At 42.0% G+C, this 19,217-nt stretch overlaps 1 protein-coding gene across 1 annotated transcript; it reads left to right on the forward strand.

Annotated features, from left to right (window-relative positions):
* Positions 1-2,018: 2,018 nt before the first annotated feature.
* Positions 2,019-18,983, forward strand: LOC121532066 (wee1-like protein kinase 1-A). The gene is made up of 9 exons (XM_041837735.2): positions 2,019-3,237; positions 5,718-5,929; positions 6,526-6,592; positions 6,803-6,975; positions 7,174-7,442; positions 8,479-8,666; positions 8,779-8,949; positions 17,584-17,729; positions 18,525-18,983. Exons 1-9 carry the CDS (start codon positions 2,749-2,751, stop codon positions 18,679-18,681), a joined length of 1,872 nt encoding a protein of 623 aa, XP_041693669.1. The 5' UTR covers positions 2,019-2,748; the 3' UTR covers positions 18,682-18,983.
* The last annotated feature ends 234 nt before the right edge of the window (positions 18,984-19,217 follow it).

A 19,217-nucleotide genomic window follows, 5' to 3' on the forward strand; every position in this document is an offset into this window, starting at 1 on the left:
GATGTGCAGAATATTTGTATTTTATGGGCTAAATAAGTATTTTTGCTGTTAAGAAAGATCGATATCACTTTACTTGACACCCAGTGTCGTAACACGTTATGACACAGTTATAACCATGTCATATGTCATAACAGCAGACATAACTTGTCATAATATGGTCATAATATGGTCATAACATGACCCATATATTTACACCTGTTGTGACATAAATTGCATTATTTTATGGCTGGTTATGACACCTAAATAAGTGTCAAAACCCACATTTATTCAAATTAGTTTTTTCCTTGCTAAGAAGTTTCCTTTCGTTAGTTTGTTGTAATGAATTATTTACCGTCATGTTTTTTTCATCATATTTTAAATAACTGTCATGAAGTATTCTGGCCAGCCTGTGTCACTTTACTTGGACTAGGAAAATACACTTTATGACACTGTCAAGAAGCATTATGACCATCATAATCATATCAGCCAGATAGGCCTATTACGTACATGCCCTTATATCAGTCATCAGTCAAAAAGAGGGTGTCTTGTCCTGCTCCTAAAATCTGCTCCTGCTTTTATCCCAGTCATCAGAAATAGAGCATTGGGGTAGGTGCATGTCTAACATCAATGTGTGCGCAATTACAATGATAATTTAATATGGTCAATTTAAACAATATGTTATACATACTGTTGTTGAACCATTTTTTTATTTAACCTTTATTTAACCAGGTAAGCCAGTTGAGAACAAGTTCTCATTTACAACTGCGACCTGGCCAAGATAAAGCAAAGCAGTGCGATAAAAACAACAACAACACAGAGTTACACATGGGATAAAACTAAACATACAGTCAATAACACAATAGAAAATGCCAAGAGTGTGCAAAGCTGTCATCAAGGCAAAGGGTGGCTATTTGAAGAATCTCAAATAGAAAATATATTTTGATTTGTTTAACACTTTTTTGGTTACTACATGATTCCATGTGTTATTTCATAGTTTTGATGTCTTCACTATTATTCTACAATGTAAAAAATAGTTAAAAAAAATAAAACTAAAACTTGAATGAGTAGGTGTGTCCTAACTTTTGACTGGTAGTGTACATAGACATGGAATCACTAGTCACTTTAATAATGTTTACATACTGCTTTACTCATTTCATATGTATATACTGTATTCTATTCTACTGTATTTTAGTCAATGCCAAATCAAATCAAATCAAATTGTATTTGTCACATACACGTGTTTATCAGATGTTATAGCAGGTGTAGTGAAATGCTTGTGCTTTTAGCTCCGACAGTGCAGTAATATCTAACAAGTAATATCTAACAATTTCACAACATATACCCAATATACACAAAACTACTAAGGAATGGAATTTAAGAATATATACATATATGGACAGGCAATGACAGAGCGGCATGGACTAAAATACAGTAGAATATTATAGAATAGAATACAGTATATACATATGAGATGAGTAGTGCAAGATATGTAAACATTATTAAAGTGACTAGTGTTCCATTTCTTAAAGTGGCCAGTGATTTCAATAGGCAGCAGCAGTCTCTAATGTGCTAGTGATGGCTATTTAACAGTCTGATGGCCTTGAGATAGAAGCTGTTTTTCATTCTCTCGGTCCCAGCTTTGATGCACCTGTCACTCCGACATTGCTCGTCCTAATATTTATATATTTCTTAATTTCATTATTTTACTTTTTTGTGTGTGTATTGTTGTGAATTTGTTAGATACTACTGCACTGTTGGAGCTAGGAACACAAGCATTTCACTACACCCGCAATAACATCTGCTAAATATGTGTATGTAACTTGATTTGATCATACTAAATGGAGATTTGGAATTTACGTACAGAATAATACGACATGCTCTGAGACCAGGTTCCACATCGGTTTGCGATTGTCCTACCTGATCCTCCCACCTACCTTCCATGTTTGAGGACATGTATTTCCATTGTTAAAGCGGTCACGCTACCATCTTGTCAATATAATACATAATCTTTGGGTACACCCATCTTTTAAAAGCTCATGGTTCGTTCCCATTGGCTGAGGAGTAGGTAATCTGATCAAAGGTCGCGGGAAGCCCTGCACCACGCGCGTGACAGGAGCTTCATTAAAACAATTTTTGTAAACATAGCTAGTGAAAATACACTTTTATAGTTTGTAATGTTTTAAAATAGCTGATTCATTTTATTGCGAGTTTACGGGGTTATTTTTTGTGGTTACTGGTTTCTGGACGAGGAGTTGCTGTGCGGCGCAGCCATTTTCCGGTTAACTTGTAACGTTAGCTATTAGGAGTGGTAACGGCGTCAAGCTAGACGTATATTAACGAACGTAGCTAGCTACACGTCTTCTGAGCCCTCTTGCTATTTATTATGTTAAATTTTGCCACCCGTCAACTCAAGAGAACGTTAACGTGTTCGCGGAATGTAGGGTTTAGGAGATCTCTGAGCAAGTTGGTTTACTTTTTGCCGTACTTCTCGTTTGCTACAGTAGCTTGCTAGCTAACGTCAACTTTGCTGTGTTGCTAGCCGACGTCGTTCTTGACTTTTCTGGTGTACAGTGACTCTTGATATTACAAGCTAGTAGCTAATTATCGTATGGTGATAAATACTGCTGGATAGCTAATTTAGCTAGCTAACGTTAGTTGTATAGTAATTTACGTGGATTAGCTAACAGTTGAGTTGGTTTCAATTTTAGTTGGCTAACTATAAACAACCACATTTTAAGAAGAAAGTGATAGCCAGGGTTTAAATGAAAAATGCAGAGTTACAGTTGCAGTCGTCGACATGGAAGTTTATCTCCCAACGCCCGACCAATACGTCAAAAGTTACAGTTTGCACCGAGCGATGAAGGAGACGAACCGATTGAGGACGGCAACAACAGCACAGGAGCCGAATCGGCTTTTGCAGAAATGGACTCTGCAGTGCATCAGCGACGGGACAGTGTCGATAAACGACTCGAGGACAACAGCCCTCTGAATCGGATTGAGGATGATGTGGAACGGTGCCGGTGGAGCGAAGGATTCAGTTATCCGGTTCACCTTCAGTCCCTCAGTAGCGTTATTTTCACGAAGGGCTCCCCAGCGTCTCCACGGAAAAGCTCTCAGGCGTACGGGAGTTCACCGGAGCGGACATACATTCAGGACGACGAGGACTGCTCGACCTCACCTATTACAGACTGCCCCGACACACCTCCACATAAAACCGTTAAAAAACTACGCCTTTTTGATACTCCACACACACCAAAGGTTTGAGAACGTTTGATGCAGAAAACCTGCAATTTTTATTAAACATACCCGCCAATATCATTTTGACAACTTAGTGCAATGTAGCTAATGCTAGCTAACATTTATGGAGTAGTAGCCATTTTATGCATTTTCTGATATTTTCAAGAATCAAGATATTTTTTTCATGATATGATTTGTGCACCATGTGCCACCCTTGTAGAAAGTAAGGAAGAATGTAACGTTAACTATTTATATTGCATTAACATTGATGGAGTAGCTATGTTTGCCAGTTTATGCATTTTCTGATATTAATGCCACTCTTGTAGAAAGTAAGGAAAACAAAACAAAACTAGCTGTCGAAAGGACCCACTTTTGTAGTGGTGTACAATTACATACACAGCAGTCAGTCGGCCTCATTGACCACGTTTACATGCACACCAATATCCCGTTATTATTCGGTATACTCAAGTATTCTGTTTTTGAGTTTACGCAAATAAACGTCATCCCGTTTACAATAACCCGAAAAGGCTTGTATCCCGGTTATGAGAACCGAATAAGATGCCTCAGATATGCTGATCTTAAATGGGATACTGTGGCATGTAAACATCTTATCCCATTTACTGGTGTTTTTCGCTGTGTGCGCAGGCTTCTTTCACCCCCTAATTTAGACATGTTTCTTCTTATAATTTACGACATTTGGTAGGCCATTTGTATGTCAACTATAGTTAGATACATCCAGCTTCTCTTCTGTCATAACTTGTTGCCCTAGAAGACTAAATAAAGTAGTGCTCACCAGAATGTCTTACATCGATAGAATGCATTAGTAGGCTAATATAGTTAACACCGGTAAAGTTGTCTGTTTTGTTTAGTGACTGTAGAGAAATCACAATAACTCCATAACAGTGGAAAGATTGGTCCTGTGCGAAATGTGGTGGTGGTACTTAGAGAATTTTTAAGAGCGATATGCGCTACTATCTGCAATACTGTGCACATGTAAACTTGGTCATTGAAACAGCAGCATGGCTTTTGACCAAGGGAAGAGGGTTCCAGTCTGGAAGCACGTTTTTGACTGCCCCGTAGAGAAGTCAAATTTGAAAATTCCTAATAAGAATTATTGTCACCGGGGACGATATTTTAATTTATTTTCCATTACTCACAGCCGAAGATATTAACATTTTATATTAATGCTCTGAGGTCATGACCCCAGCTAGCCAGGGGAAGTGCCGGTTAGCTAGGATTTTTTGTTGTTGTACTTTTACCCCTTTGTCTCCCCAATTGGTAGTTACAGTCTTAGACCGCTACGCCACTCGGGAGGCCCCGGTTGGGTAGTTAAGCCAAAGATTTTTATAACTATACCAAGATAGACCACAGCCTGTCGTCATCAATGGAAACAAATGAGCCATAGTGGGCAGAACATGCAAGGAGGGGGGCAGAGCCAAGCACGAGCTAGCGAGATCCTATTGGCGCGTTGTAGCATCATCTGCATATTTCTGTTAGGGAACGCCTACTCATTGAAGTCGCGTGTGCAAAAATTTAATTAGCCTTTGCACTCCTTATAAACAACCCGATTTAATAAAAAAATAAAAACACTTTTGCCAAGGGTAAAGTCTACAACCCATAGTCCACTCTGTTGATAACAGATTCTAGTTTTGGGTACAGAACTGTATTGAGATCAAAAGTTTCATAGATGAGAAAATTTGCAGAACGTCTGCCAAAATCCATCTTGTTCCATCTTCTCCCATGGCCCTCCAGTGGGCTTCCTCTCACTACCATATTTGGTAGTGAGTGGAAACGCCAAGCGGATGCTTCACATTTATACATCCAGTGAAATATGTCTCATTGTTCTATCTGTGGTTAAGCTGTCCAGGTGCTCTGACAGAGTTCTTGGCGCTTGTTCGCTGTCTGTCCAGTGCGCACTGAGTGCTAGTGCGAAAGCGGAGTAATCCGAGAAAGATGGCAGCAACCACGAAACACGAATGTCAGTAGATTACTTTGAAAACAAAGGTCGGCCATCTTGGAGGCCTCAGTACTTTTGACAGCAGCATGGCTTTTGACTTATTTGAAACGTTACATTTTACATTAGTAACGCCCAATAATAGTCACACCCATTGTCCCACTTTTGTAATACTGTACAATTACATAACACAACAGGTTGGCAGCAGGACCTAATGACTCATTGAAACTTTAAACATTTTCAAAAATGTAAAGGTAGTTGTTGGTGGAATAATAGTAAAGGCCCAGTGACCTATTTATTTATATTTATTTGTACTGTACAGTTATATAACGCACAGTCTGTCAGCTGGCCAAATGACTCATTGATTCCAAATCAGACATAATTGAAAGGCATATTTTCACTTCAATTTCACTTCAACTTTACTCAATTAGTTATTTATATATGTGATAATGTTATTCCAATTAATTAAGGGTATTTTAGCTTTATCAAAAGGTTTGTTGTATAATATAACAACATGTCTTGAATATGTTAATTATGTCATTCACAGAGTTTGCTGAACAAAGCTAGAACTGCCATCTCAGTGTCCTCAAGTAGAAGAGTGGCCCTCTTCGGGATTGTGGAATCCACAGGAAAATCTGATCCGGACAGCAGGAGAAGCCAGACCCCTTTGGTCAACATCAACCCCTTCACCCCTGAATCCCTCCTCATCCAGTCTGCCACTCAACAGAGGAACAACAGAAAGAGGGCACACTGTAACGAGTCTGTCACTCATTAAGCATTGTTAAAATATAGGACTAACTTTATTTTTGCCAACCAAGTATTGGACTATCTAACAATGGAACTTAGTCCAATTTTCAACAGAGGATAATTGAACACTTATGTTTTAATCTTATTACATTTTAGTCATTTAGCAGACGCTCTTATCCAGAGCGACTTACAGTTAGTGAGTGCATACATTTTCATACTGGTCCACCGTGGGAAACGAACCCACAACCCTGGCGTTGCAAGCGCCATGCTCTACCAGCTGAGCTACAGGGGGACTTATCGCTTGATACCTGAATGTGTCCATATGTCAGTACACACAGGTTGTAGCCCATTGTTATTTCTAGCCTGGTCATAAAATCCGTTGACAAACATAAGCAAGGCACTTAACCCTAATTGCTCCTGTAAGTCGCTCTGGATAAGAGCGTCTGCTAAATGACTAAAATGTAAATGTAATGAGTACGGCAAAAGTCTGGCAGGAAACCAGGACCCCATCATGGTCACTAATGAACTCTGCCGTGTGTGTGAAGGCCTCCGTGCTGCCCTCTGGTGTGTAGAATGTATGCTAACAAACTCTGTCTCATCTTATTCAGCTCCTGTGGTGAGGACATGGAGGCGAGTGATGCTGAAACAGAGGAAGAAGTCATTCCTCCACCAAAGGTAGTTATTTTCTTGTCCTGATTTCTTTATAGCATTGTGATCGGCTTGGTTCACTTGCGGGCATGTTATTTTGCCCATCAGCAAAGCTCTCAACCTGATGTTCATTTGTGCGTATCCAGTTAAATGGAGTGTAATGTGAAGCAATGATAACATAGTGTAACTATATATTATTTGGATTAATATGATTTTCTATTAAATCTCTATACTCAGAGAATCACCATGATGGAGAGCAACATGAAGTCCAGATACGCCTCAGAGTTCCACGAGCTGGAGAAGATTGGCTGTGGGGAGTATGGTGCCGTCTTCAAGTGTGTGAAAAGACTGGATGGCTGCATCTACGCTATCAAGTGCTCGAAGAAGCCCCTGGCAGGCTCTGTGGATGAGTAAGTTGGAGTTTCTGTCTGTGAAGCAGGAGCACCCTATACATTTATTGCATATGGACACTCTTGCTGAAGCCAGTCTCTAGACTTAATGCTGGGAATAGTGAGCTGTCATATCCACAGTCTCTAACAGACAGTGAACATCAAACTTGAAGAAATGCCTAATCTTACCACATCTGTACTTCCCTCCTCCCCCCACAGGCAGAACGCCCTCCGGGAGGTGTACGCCCACGCCGTGCTGGGCCAGCACCCCCACGTGGTGCGCTACTACTCGGCCTGGGCTGAGGATGACCACATGCTCATCCAGAATGAGTACTGTAACGGCGGCACCCTCTCGGACGTCACGGCCGAGAACTACCGGCGGCTCGGCTTCCTGTCAGAGCTGGAGCTGAAGGCCCTTCTGCTGCAGGTGACGCGCGGCCTCAAGTACATCCACTTGTCCTCACTGGTCCACATGGACATCAAGCCTAGTAAGTACCTCTAAGGGGAAAGCATAAACCTTTATATCAGGAGATAATTTGGAATTAAAAACAAATTATGTTTAGCTTTTTAACAGCAAATAAGAGAAACCAGCACACTGCTCTTGCTCTTGCTCATATCAAATATTTTTATAGTAAAAATGTTTACAGCAGGAACTCTTGTGAAAAACATCCCTATTTCAATGCAATTTGTTTGACGTGTTTTTGTCTTTACTTAGTCATTAGCTAGTTTCCATCCAATTGGCTACAGATTTTCATGCAAATATTCAAAAATCTGCATAAAAACAATATGCGCATTTTCCCACCAGAGATGTTTCCATCAAATTGACTTGTTGCAGATAAAAGGCTATACATGATGACGTAGTGCACATAAAAATACCTTTTGGGGTTAAATTCCCATTTACCGACAAAAAAAGACAAGTTAAATGGGTTTTCATGGCATTTTCAACTCTACTGATGGTTTTGTCACAACATTTTTTTGTGTTATATAGCGAGTGAGCCCACTCTGGTATTGGCACGTGCGCTCCAGCCAACAGCGCTAGCTGCGTGCTGTTGGCTAGAGTGCACGTATAGCCTACTACATGAGATTATTATATTACATTATATTATTATTATTATTAGGACAAAAGAGCGAGATTATTTGTCAAACAGCAGCCAAGCATCGATGATTATGTCACCAGAATAAGACCCTTGATATTTATTGGAAAGGAGCATCAAGCTCATCACCGTGCACTTTCACCACCCTGTGAAGGTCATCATCCTTTATTTAATCTGTAGCCTAATAAACTGCAGTCGTAGTAGGAGGACCACACATGTCATTGTGTGACTCCAAGTTTACTTCGCCTAATTCATTTTACCGACAAGATCCCACCTTGTCTAGCGTATTTTGTTTTGTCGACATTTAGAAGTTTACCGAAAAATGTTCTGTTTTCATCAGGCCTGTCATTACGTTTTTTGTACTTTACCCGCATAAAAAGGTTGGATGGACACCTGGTTAGAAAACTAATTTGTGTATTGTCTCTTTCAGGCAATATTTTTATCTCACGCAAGATGATTGGCAGTGTAGACGCGTGTGACGAAGAGGAGGACGAAAAGGATGGACTGGCCACCAGTGTGGTGTACAAAATAGGGGACCTTGGCCACGTGACGAGGTTGAACAATCCTCAAGTTGAGGAAGGTGACAGCAGGTTCCTGGCAAATGAAGTCCTTCAAGAGGTGATGTTCTCTCCAGGAGAAACTTAACAGATCCTCCCTGGCTAAAGTGTAGTATTTGATAATTTAAATGGTTCTCTACAGCTTTCCTAATCACGTCAATCTTTTCTCCCAGGACTACAGTAACTTGACGAAGGCAGACATCTTTGCCCTGGCCCTGACTGTGATCAGTGCCTCTGGGGCAGAGCCTATGCCCACCAATGGGGACAAGTGGCACCAGATTCGTCAGGGAAAACTTCCACTCATCCCACAAGTTCTCTCTCAGCAATTCCTGAGTCTACTCAAGGTAAGAACGATATTAGCCTTTCCTAGTCTATTGGCCCTGCGCAGCCGATGTCCATTTAGCGCGAGTGCGCTGTTGCAAGCCGGCGATGAACCTCTGGCTGGACTGCATCTTGTTAGCTACCCACTCATGCTGCATATAGTTTGGCTTACGTTTGCGAACTCCTGGCTTAAGCCACTTGAATAATGACACATGTTATGTAGACCTATTGAAGGTGTTCATTAATTTACTGTTCGGCAAAACAATGTCCATATACAGGCTACAGCACTTTAACGTCTTGCTAGCTAGCATAACTTTGCTAGCTAGCTTACAGCTGAAGCTAACGTCAGTTCACTATCCTAAAACTTTATTTTGTTTTAATATGCAAAGCAAGCTGATTGTTTCAAACTGTTCACTGGGTTAAATGACTTTCTCTTTATTGAGGAACTGTTGCATGTAAGAGAGGAGTGTCTTGAGTGACTGGTCTGCTCCAGTCTTAGAGACAGTGCACCTTTTTTTATGAAAGAAAAGATTAGGCTGCTTCTATGCAAATGTTGTTTATCGGTAGGCTAATGCAAGTCCCAAAATGGAAGGGCAACAGATTGCGTGTCATCTGTAGCACAATAGACTCCACTGAAATAAGCCAAAACAAGCTTAATAACTCAATGCATGCTCACACGCCTATTGAATATGCATTCACCTGTATTGTGAGTAGGCCTATGCCATCTTGATTTACCCAGTTTATCAAGAGCTTTACCATTCAAAACAAATTATTACCATTATGTTATGTAGTTAGATTGGTATATACAAAGTGAAATGTATTGTTTGAATTTAAAATGTATTAATTAACCCTTTACACTTGTGGGAATTGGCCTATATGGATAGTGCTAAATTGAAAACTATTGGATATCAGAGCGACTGTAACTCACCAGAACTACCAGCATTACGACCAGGAATACCACTTTCCCGAAGCAGATCCTTTGTTTGCTCTCCCCAGGGCAATTTAACTGATTCCAGCGGCTGACCCAAAATATCGCCGGCAGAGGAGAGGCACTCGGAGTGGCCTGCTGGTTCAACTTAGGAGGCGCGCACACCACCCACTGCTTCCAAGTATATTACTCGCTAATGTTCAGTCTTTGGATAACAAAGTCGATGAGCTCAGGGCAAAAATTTATTTCCAGAGAGGCATCAGGGCCTGTAACATACTTTGTTTCACGGAAACATGACTCTCTCTGGATATTCTGTCGAAATCGGATTGAGCCAGATGGGTCCTCAGTTCATCGCGCAGACAGAAATGTATATCTCTCCGGGAAGCAGAAGGGCGGAAGTGTGTGTTTCATGATTAATGACTCATGGTGTAATTGTAGTAACATACAGGAACTCAAGTCCTTTTGTTCACCCGACCTAGAATACCTCACAATCAAATGCCGACCGTATTATCTCCCAAGATAATTTTCTTCGGTTATAGTCACGACCGTGTATATCCCCCCCCCTCTCGCCGATACCACGACGGCCCTCAAAGAACTTCACTGGACTTTATGCAAACTGAAAACCACATATCCTGAGGCTGCATTTATTGTAGCTGGGGATTTTAACAAAGCAAATTTGAGGTCTAGGCTGCCGAAGTTCTATCAACATATCGACTGTTGTACTCGGGCTGCTAAAATTCTCGACCATTGCTATTTGAACTTCCAGGATGGTTATAAGGCCCTCCCCCGCCCTCCTTTCGGCAAATCTGACCACGACTCCAATTTGCTCCTCCCTTCCTATGGGCAGAAACTCAAACAGGAAGTACCCGTGCTAAGGACTATTCAATGCTGGTCTGACCAATCGGAATCCACGCTTCAAGATTGTGTTTTGATCACGTGGACTGAGATGTTCCAAGTAGCTCACAAAAATAATTTTGATGAATACACTGAAACGATGACTGAGTTTATCAGGAAGTGTATAGGAGATGTTGTGCCCACTGTGACTATTAAAATGTACCCTAACCAGGAACCGTGGATAGATGGCAGCATTCGCGCAAAACTTAAAGTGCGAACCACCACTTTTAACCATGGCAAGGTGACTGGGAATATGGCAGAATACAGTGTAGCTATTCACGCCGCAAGGCAATTAAACAGGCAAAACATCAGTATAGAAGTACAAAGTGGAGTCGGAATTCAACGGCTCAGACACGAGACGTATGTGGCAGGGTCCACAGACAATCACGGACTACAAAAGGAAAACCAGCCACGTCACCGTCTTCCTTCCGGACAAGCTAAACACCTTTACCCGCTTTGAGGATAACACAGTGCCACCTACACGGCCCACTACCAAGAACTGTGGGCTCTCCTTCTCTGTGGCCGACGTGAGTTCGACATTTAAGCATGTTAACCCCCGCAAGGCTGCCGGCCCGGACGGCATCCCTAGCCGCGTCCTCAAAGCATTCGCAGACCAGCTGGCTGGTGTGTTTACGGACATATTAGATCTCTCCCTATCCCAGTCTGCTGTCCCCTCATGCTTCAAGATGGCCAGCATTGTTCCTGTACCCAAGAAAGCAAAGGTATCTGAACTAAATGACTATCGCCCCGTAACACTGACCTCTGTCATCATGAAGTGCTTTGAGAGCCTAGTCAAGGATCATATCACCTCTACCTTACCTATCACCCTAGACCCACTTCAATTGGGCTTACCGCCCAAATAGATCCACAGACGATGCAATCGCCATCACACTGCACACTGCCCTATCCCATCTGGACAAGAGGAATAACTATGTAAGAATGATGTTCATTGACTATAGCTCAGCATTCAACACCATAGTACCCTCCAAGCTCATCATTATGCTCGAGGCCCTGGGTCTGAACCCCGCCATGTGCAACTGGATCCTGGGACTTCCTGATGGGCTGCCACCAGGTGGTGAAGGTAGGAAACAACACCTTCACTTCGCTGATCCTCAACACTAGGGCCCCACAAGGGTGCGTGCCTAGCCCCCTCCTGTACTCCCTGTTCACCCATGACTGCGTGGCCAAGCACGCCTCCAACTCAATTATCAAGTTTGCAGATGACACAACAGTAGTAGCCATGATTAGCTGTTCAGGAGTCTTATGGCTTGAGGGTAGAAGCTGTTAAGAAGCCTTTTGGACCTAGACTTGGCTCTCCAGAACCAGTTGCCGTGCGGTAGCAGAGCGAACAGTCTATGGGTGGCTGGAGTCTTAGACAATTTTTAGGGCTTTCCTCTGACACCGCCTGGTATAGAGGTCCTGGATGGCAGGAAGCTTAGCCCTAGTGATGTACTGGGCCGTACGCACACTACCCTCTGTAGAACCTTACGGTCGGATGCCGAGCAGCTGCCATACCAGGTGGTGATGCAACCGGTCAGGATACTCTCGATGGTGCAGCTGTATAACTTTTTGAGGATCTGGGGACCCATGCCAAATCTTTTCAGTCTCCTGAGGGGGAAAAGGTGTTGTCGTGCCCTCTTCATGACTGTCTTGGTGTGTTTGGACCATGATAGTTTGTTGGTAATGTGGACACCAAGGAACTTGAAATTCTCAACCCGCTCCACTAAAACCCCGTCGATGTTAATGGGGACCTGTTCGGCCCACCTTTTCCTGTAGTCCACAATCCACTCCTTTGCCACATTGCCAGGACTCTGACCTCCTCCCTATAGGCTGTCTTGTCGTTGATCAGGCCTACCACTGTTGTGTCGTCAGCAAACTAATGATGGTGTTGGAGTTGTGTTTGGCCACACAGTCATAGGTGAACAGGGAGTACAGGACTAAGCACGCACGCACCCCTGAGGGGCCCCAGTGTTGAGGATCAGCATGGCAGATGTGTTGTTCCCTACCCTTACCACATGGGGGCGGCCCATCAGGAAGTCCAGGATCCAGTTGCAGAGGGAGGTGTTAATTCCCAGGGTCCTTAGCTTAGTGATGAGCTTTGTGGGCACTATGGTGTTGAACGCTGAGCTGTATTAAATGAACAGATTTCTCACATAGGTGTTCCTTTTGTCCAGGTTGGAAAGGGCAGTGTGGAGTGCGATTTCGTGATTTATGATCTTGTCTCATCACTCCCCAACGGGCTCGGGAGAGGTGAAGGTCGAGCCATGCATCCTCTGAAACATGACCCGCCAAGCCACGCTTCTTAACACCTGTTCGCTTAATGTGTCAGAGAATGTGTCACTACAATGTGTCAGAGAAAATTATTCAACTGACGACCAAATTCAGCCTGCAGGCGCCCGGCCCGCCACAAGGAGCCGCCGCTAAAGCGCGATGAGCCAAGTAAAGCCCCCCCGGCCAAACCCTCCCCTAACCTGGACGACGCTGGTCCAATTGTGCGCCGCCCTATGGAATTCCTTGTTGTGACACAGCCCCAGGCTGTAGTGACGCCGCAACACTGCGATGCAGTGCCTTACATTGAAACGCTACTCGGGAGGTCAAATTATAGGTGATTTCAATGGGTCTTTCTCCATTTATACTACGTGTCAAACTCATTCCATGGAGGGCCAAGTGTCTGAGGGTTTTCGCTCCTCACTTGTACTTGATTGATTAATTAAGGTCACTAATTAGTAAAGAACTCACCTCACCTGGTTGTCTAGGTCTTAATTGAAAGGAAAAAACAAAAACCCACAAACACTAGGCCCTCCAAGGAATGAGTTTGACACCCCTGATTTGTACTGTTCAATCCATTTCCAAACAAAAATCATGTTCAGCATTTACATCAATTTCTACATTTCCTGCACTTTTTATGATAATTTCCACTAGCGATGTCCCCGACCAAAAAAAGAAATGTTGGTCGACCAAGAGTCGTCTGTTCAATCGATTGGTTGAAATTTTAAAATATATATACAGTGCCTTGCAAAAGTATTCAACCCCCTTGGCATTTTTCCTATTTTGTTGCCTTACAACCTGGAATTAAAATTGATTTTTGGGGGGTTTGTATCATTTTGATTTACACAACATGCCTACCACTTTTAAAGATGCAAAATATTTTTTCTTGTGAAACAAAAAAGAAATAAGACGATAAAACAGAACTTGAGCACGCATAACTATTCACCACCCCCCCTCAATACTTTGTAGAGCCACCTTTTGCAGCAATTACAGCTGCAAGTCTCTTGGAGTATGTCTCTATAAGTTTGGCACATCTAGCCACTGGGATTTTTGCCCATTCTTCAAGGCAAAACTGCTCCAGCTCCTTCAAGCTGGATGTGTTCCGCTGGTGTACAGCAATCTTTAAGTCATACCACAGATTCTCAATTGGATTGAGGTCTGGGCTTTGACTAGGCCATTCCAAGACATTTAAATGTTTCCCCTTAAACCACTCGAGTGTTGCTTTAGCAGTATGCTTTTTGGAGAAATGTCCTCTGGTCTGATGAAACAAAAATAGAACTGTTTGGCCATAATGACCATCGTTATGTTTGGAGGAAAAAGGAGGCTTGCAAGCTGAAGAACACCATCCCAACCGTTAAGCACGAGGGTTGCAGCATCATGCTGTGGGGGTGCTTTGCTGCAGGAGGGACTGGTGCACTTCACAAAATAGATGGCATCATGAGGAAGGAAAATTATGTGGATATATTGAAGCAACATCTCAAGACATCATTCAGGAGGTTAAAGCTTGGTCACAAATGGGTCTTCCAAATGGACAATGACCCCAAGCATACTTCCAAAGTTGTGGCAAAATGGCTTAAGGACAACAAAGTCAAGGTATTGGAGTGGCCATCACAAAGCCCTGACCTCAATCCTATAGAGAATGTGTGGGCAGAACTGAAAAAGTGTGTGCGAGCAAGGAGGCCTACAAACCTTACTCAGTTACACCAGCTCTGTCAGGAGGAATGGGCCAAAATTCACCCAACTTATTGTGGGAAGCTTGTGGAAGGCTACCTGAAACGTTACCAAATACTAATTGAGTGTATGTAAACTTCTGACCCACTGGAAATGTGATGAAAGAAATAAAAGCTGAAGTAAATCATTCTCTCTACTATTATTCTGACATTTCACATTCTTAAAATAAAGTGGTGATCCTAACTGACCTAAAACAGGGAATTTTTACTAGGATTAAATGTCATGACTTGTGAAAAACTGAGTTTAAATGTATTTGGCTAAAGTGTATGTCAACTTTGGACTTCAACTGTATGTATATACATACATACATACACACACACCACCACCAAATACATCAAAACTATGAAATAACACATGGACTCATGTAGTAACCAAAAAAGTGTTAAACAAATCAAAATATATGGGATGGCGTAACACTGCAGAATTCTGTGGTAACCATGCTGGTTAAATGTGCCTTGAATTCTAAATAAAATCACAGACAGTGCAACAGCAAAGCACATGCCGAGATCACCCGTTCACCCACACTGAGTCTTACATAGAGACGGCGGTTGGAACCAAACATCTCCAATTTGGACTCCAAAACCAAAGGACACATTTCCATCGGTCTAATGTCCATTGCTCGTGTTTCTTGGCCCAAGCAGGTCTCTTCTTCTTATTGGTGTCCTTTTTAGTAGTGGTTTCTTTGCAGCAATTCAACCATGAAGGCCTGATTCACACAGTCCCCTCTGAACAGTTGATGTTGAGATGTGTTTGTTACTTGAACTCTGTGAAGCCTTTATTTGGGCTGCAATTTCTGAGGCTGGTAACTCTAATGAACTTATCCTCTGCTGCAGAGGTAACTCTGGGTCTTCCATTCCTGTGGCGGTCCTCATGAGAGCCAGTTTCATATCGCTTGATGGTCTTTGTGACTGCACATGTTCCGTATTGACTGACCTTCATGTCGTAAAGCAATGATGGACTGTCATTTCTCTTTGCTTATTTGAGCTGTTCTTGCCATAATATGGACTTGGTCTTTTACCAAATAGGGCTATCTTCTGTATACCCCCCTCCCCCCCTACCTTGTCACAACACAGCTGATTGGTTCAAACGCATTAAGAAGGTAAGAAATTCCACAAATTAACTTTTTTTTTTTAAGACACACCTGTTAATTGAAATGCATTCCAGGTGACTACCTCATGAAGCTGGTTGAGAGAATGACAAGAGTGTGCAAAGCTGTCAAGGCAAAGGGTGGCTATTTGAAGAATCTCAAATATAAAATATATTTTGATTCGTTTAACACTTTTTTGGTCACTACATGATTCCATATGTGTTATTTCATAGTTTTGATGTCTTCACTATTATTCTACAATATAGAAAATAGTGAAAATAAAGAAAAACCCTTGAATGAGTAGGTGGCCCCGTGTAGCTCAGTTGGTAGAGCATGGCGTTTGCAACGCCAGGTTTGTGGGTTCGATTCCCATGGGGGGCCAGTATGAAAATGTATGCACTCACTAACTGTAAGTCGAGTGTCTGCTAAATGACTAAAATGTAAATGTGTTCTAAAACTTTTGACCGGTTGTGTGTGTGTGTGTGTACATACATACATGCATGCATACATACAGAGTTGCGTATCACATAATTTTTTTTAATGAAATACTGTCATAGAAGGTAAAGTAAAATCTCAAACCGGTCCATGCATCAATACTGGTATATAGTAAAATACTGTACAGTATACCGCCCAGCCCTATTTGGAGCTAAAGCAAGGTTTTTAATGCATTTTTGGGAAAGGACATATGTGAGTTGCTTATGTGTCTGAGTGAGATTTGCTGCAAGCAGCTTTGATTGATGGGTCCTTTCCGGTGGGTGGGTGTGCGTGTATGGGTTCATATTCTCTATGTCCATTCAGAAAGTTTCCTAAAATAGGCCTTGCCTGTCTGGACTTCATCTCTTTAATCAGATAGAAAAAAATATGTCTCGTTACAGGCTCAGCATATGTGCGAGAAATGACGACAGTTGTCAGTTTTGCGTTTCCTCTCTTGGGTGCAACTGAATGAAACGTAGCCAAGCTCCTTTCATGATTCATCCTATAGGATGCAAAGCCTATATCCTAATATTTTCAGTAGCATATTATATTTCCAGTAATATATGATTTCTCTCATTACTGCATCCTCTCTAGCCACTTTGAACAACATATTGCCACAGAGAATGACCGCAGCAGTGTTGGTGACGTTATGCGAATTGTTCGGAGAAGTGGAGGGAAAAAAGCATCGGACTTTAATGGTTTAGTGCGTCAAAATCTGATTTTTTTTAAATTCCCCCTCCAATCTGACATTTCTTAATTTGTATATTAGACTAATATTTAGAGGTAATAAATAATAATGAAATGCTTCTGATGATAACTAAGTGTAATAGTGAAGTCGCAGAGAAAAGCCACGTTTCTTGTATACATGGATGTCTCTGGGAAATGTTGTCATAAAAATCTTCAAATGTAATGATATTGAATATCGGCATAAAATATCGGCCTCCTTGACCCCTGAAAATCTGTATTGGCATCAGCCCAAAAAAATCAAAATTGGTCGTTCTCTACCTAATACCTTTGCTTATACTTTCCTGTACCACTGCCGTTCAGTGGTGCTCACTGTCCTTGTATAGGACAAACTGATAAAGCTGTGTGATATTGAAAGGGATACAATTTATTTGAAGTAAGCATTTCACGGTCAAGTCTTCACCTGTTTGTATTCAGTGCATGTGATAAATACAATTTTATTTGAACTGTGCTCTCAAACATCCATTGGATTGTGTTAGGCTATTCATTATTGCTAGCTAGTGCTAACCTTTTTTCTCCCTCCCCCTGCAGCTGATGATCCACCCTGACCCCGCCAGGCGGCCGTCCACCTTTGACCTCATCAAGCACCCGGTGCTGTTGACGGCAGCTAGAATGAGTGCTGACCTGCTCCGTGTGGAACTCGATGCAGAGAAGTTCAAGAACGCCCTGCTTCAGAAGTAAGTACAGAATGGCACTGAAACCAAGTGAAACAACGATTGGATATAACACAATGTTTTTCCTGGAAGGTTGTTGCTTTTGTCAACACTACTAAAGGCAGTGGTTAGCTAGTTCTTGCTCTTGCTTTTACATCGGCATACAGAACCTAGTTTGAGGAGCGGAATAGCCTATAACCTGTCAGACGGCTTGAGAACAGCTCCTCTAAAAGCTGGTACAGGAGTGAAACGTGCTTTTGTAAGCCCAGTCCGTGCACAACAATTATAAATGCAATGGCGTGTTAAACAGTTTTGATGGCCACGATATTAAAAACAGCTACTATTTTTATTTCTTAATCACGACTCGTAATTAAAGTGCGCTTTCCATTCAAGTGCATAGACTATAGTCAATGGTAGGCAGGCTATCAGCGCGTCACCCACCACTGCAGTATGAGCTTGAGGCAGTATAATTGTTTAAACCTGAATGTTTTACTTTACTTCCAATAATGAGGCATGTCTTACCTTGCTTCAAAGTAGGCTAGCCAAAATCCAACCATAGAAACGTGGAGACAATTATTTTATGAAGACTTCCTTGGGCCATTAACCAGGCTTGCTATTGTTTCATGTTTCCATTAAATTCTTAATGAAACATGTCAGTTCCTTGAATGCATGTATAGTATTTTCTGTTTGTCACGTCATTTTACTGTTTGGAAAATGTTTTTACCGGTTAATGAGGGTCGGTTAGTCTGCAGCAAAATTTACAAAAATGTGCATCTCTAATTCAGGGTTTGTCTAACTGTTCTACATTGCTTTCCCCAGGGAGCTGAAGAAGGCCCAGATTGCCAAAACTGCAGCTGATGAGAAGGTTCTATCCACGGACAGAGTCCTGACCCGCTCCACTGTCCAGTCCAACCCCCAAACCTCCAGACTCGTCGGCAAGAAGATGAACCGCTCAATGAGCCTGACCATTTACTGAGACTGACTCAAACACAGATCCCCCTGAGTGGGTAGCAATAATGGTGCTGGATCATGGACTGAAAAACAAATATCTTGAGTATCCAACTACATATTCTGTGCGATACAAGTGGCGTGGATTCTACTTAAGACAGTGGTCACCAACCTTTTCTGAGTCAAAATGCAAGCTGTGATCTACCGCACAGATATCATTTTTTTTTTTATTAACATGACTTTAAAAAACGTATTAAGCCTATGCAACATTAACCAATTGAAAACAGTTCTGTAGCAATGAGGTTTGTGCAGTAGGCTATAGGCCCAATACATTATCACTGCATATTGGCTATGCTTGAATTACCCTGCCAATGTTGTTCTCAGACCATTTTAAAATTATATTTTTTAAAAATGTGATATATGATCACACTGGTAATAGACTATTTGTTGTATTACTTGAGGCACAGCTGAGTGAGCATAATGATTTGCTTTTTATTTTTTATGGACTGATGGCCTGCATCTGATGGTCAGTCTGAGGGGAGGGAGCACTTAACCTGACTCACC

Source organism: Coregonus clupeaformis, chromosome 19 (assembly GCF_020615455.1).
Source record: "Coregonus clupeaformis isolate EN_2021a chromosome 19, ASM2061545v1, whole genome shotgun sequence".
In the NCBI taxonomy this organism is placed as follows: domain Eukaryota; kingdom Metazoa; phylum Chordata; class Actinopteri; order Salmoniformes; family Salmonidae; genus Coregonus; species Coregonus clupeaformis.

Bases quoted from the DNA above. Each gene is read 5' to 3' on its own strand.
- LOC121532066 (XM_041837735.2), top strand. From the start codon at position 2,749: ATGCAGAGTTACAGTTGCAGTCGTCGACATGGAAGTTTATCTCCCAAC. The intron at 6,593-6,802 runs GTAGTTATTTTC...CTCTATACTCAG, and splicing joins AAGTCATTCCTCCACCAAAG to AGAATCACCATGATGGAGAG. The intron at 6,976-7,173 runs GTAAGTTGGAGT...CTCCCCCCACAG, and splicing joins CTGGCAGGCTCTGTGGATGA to GCAGAACGCCCTCCGGGAGG.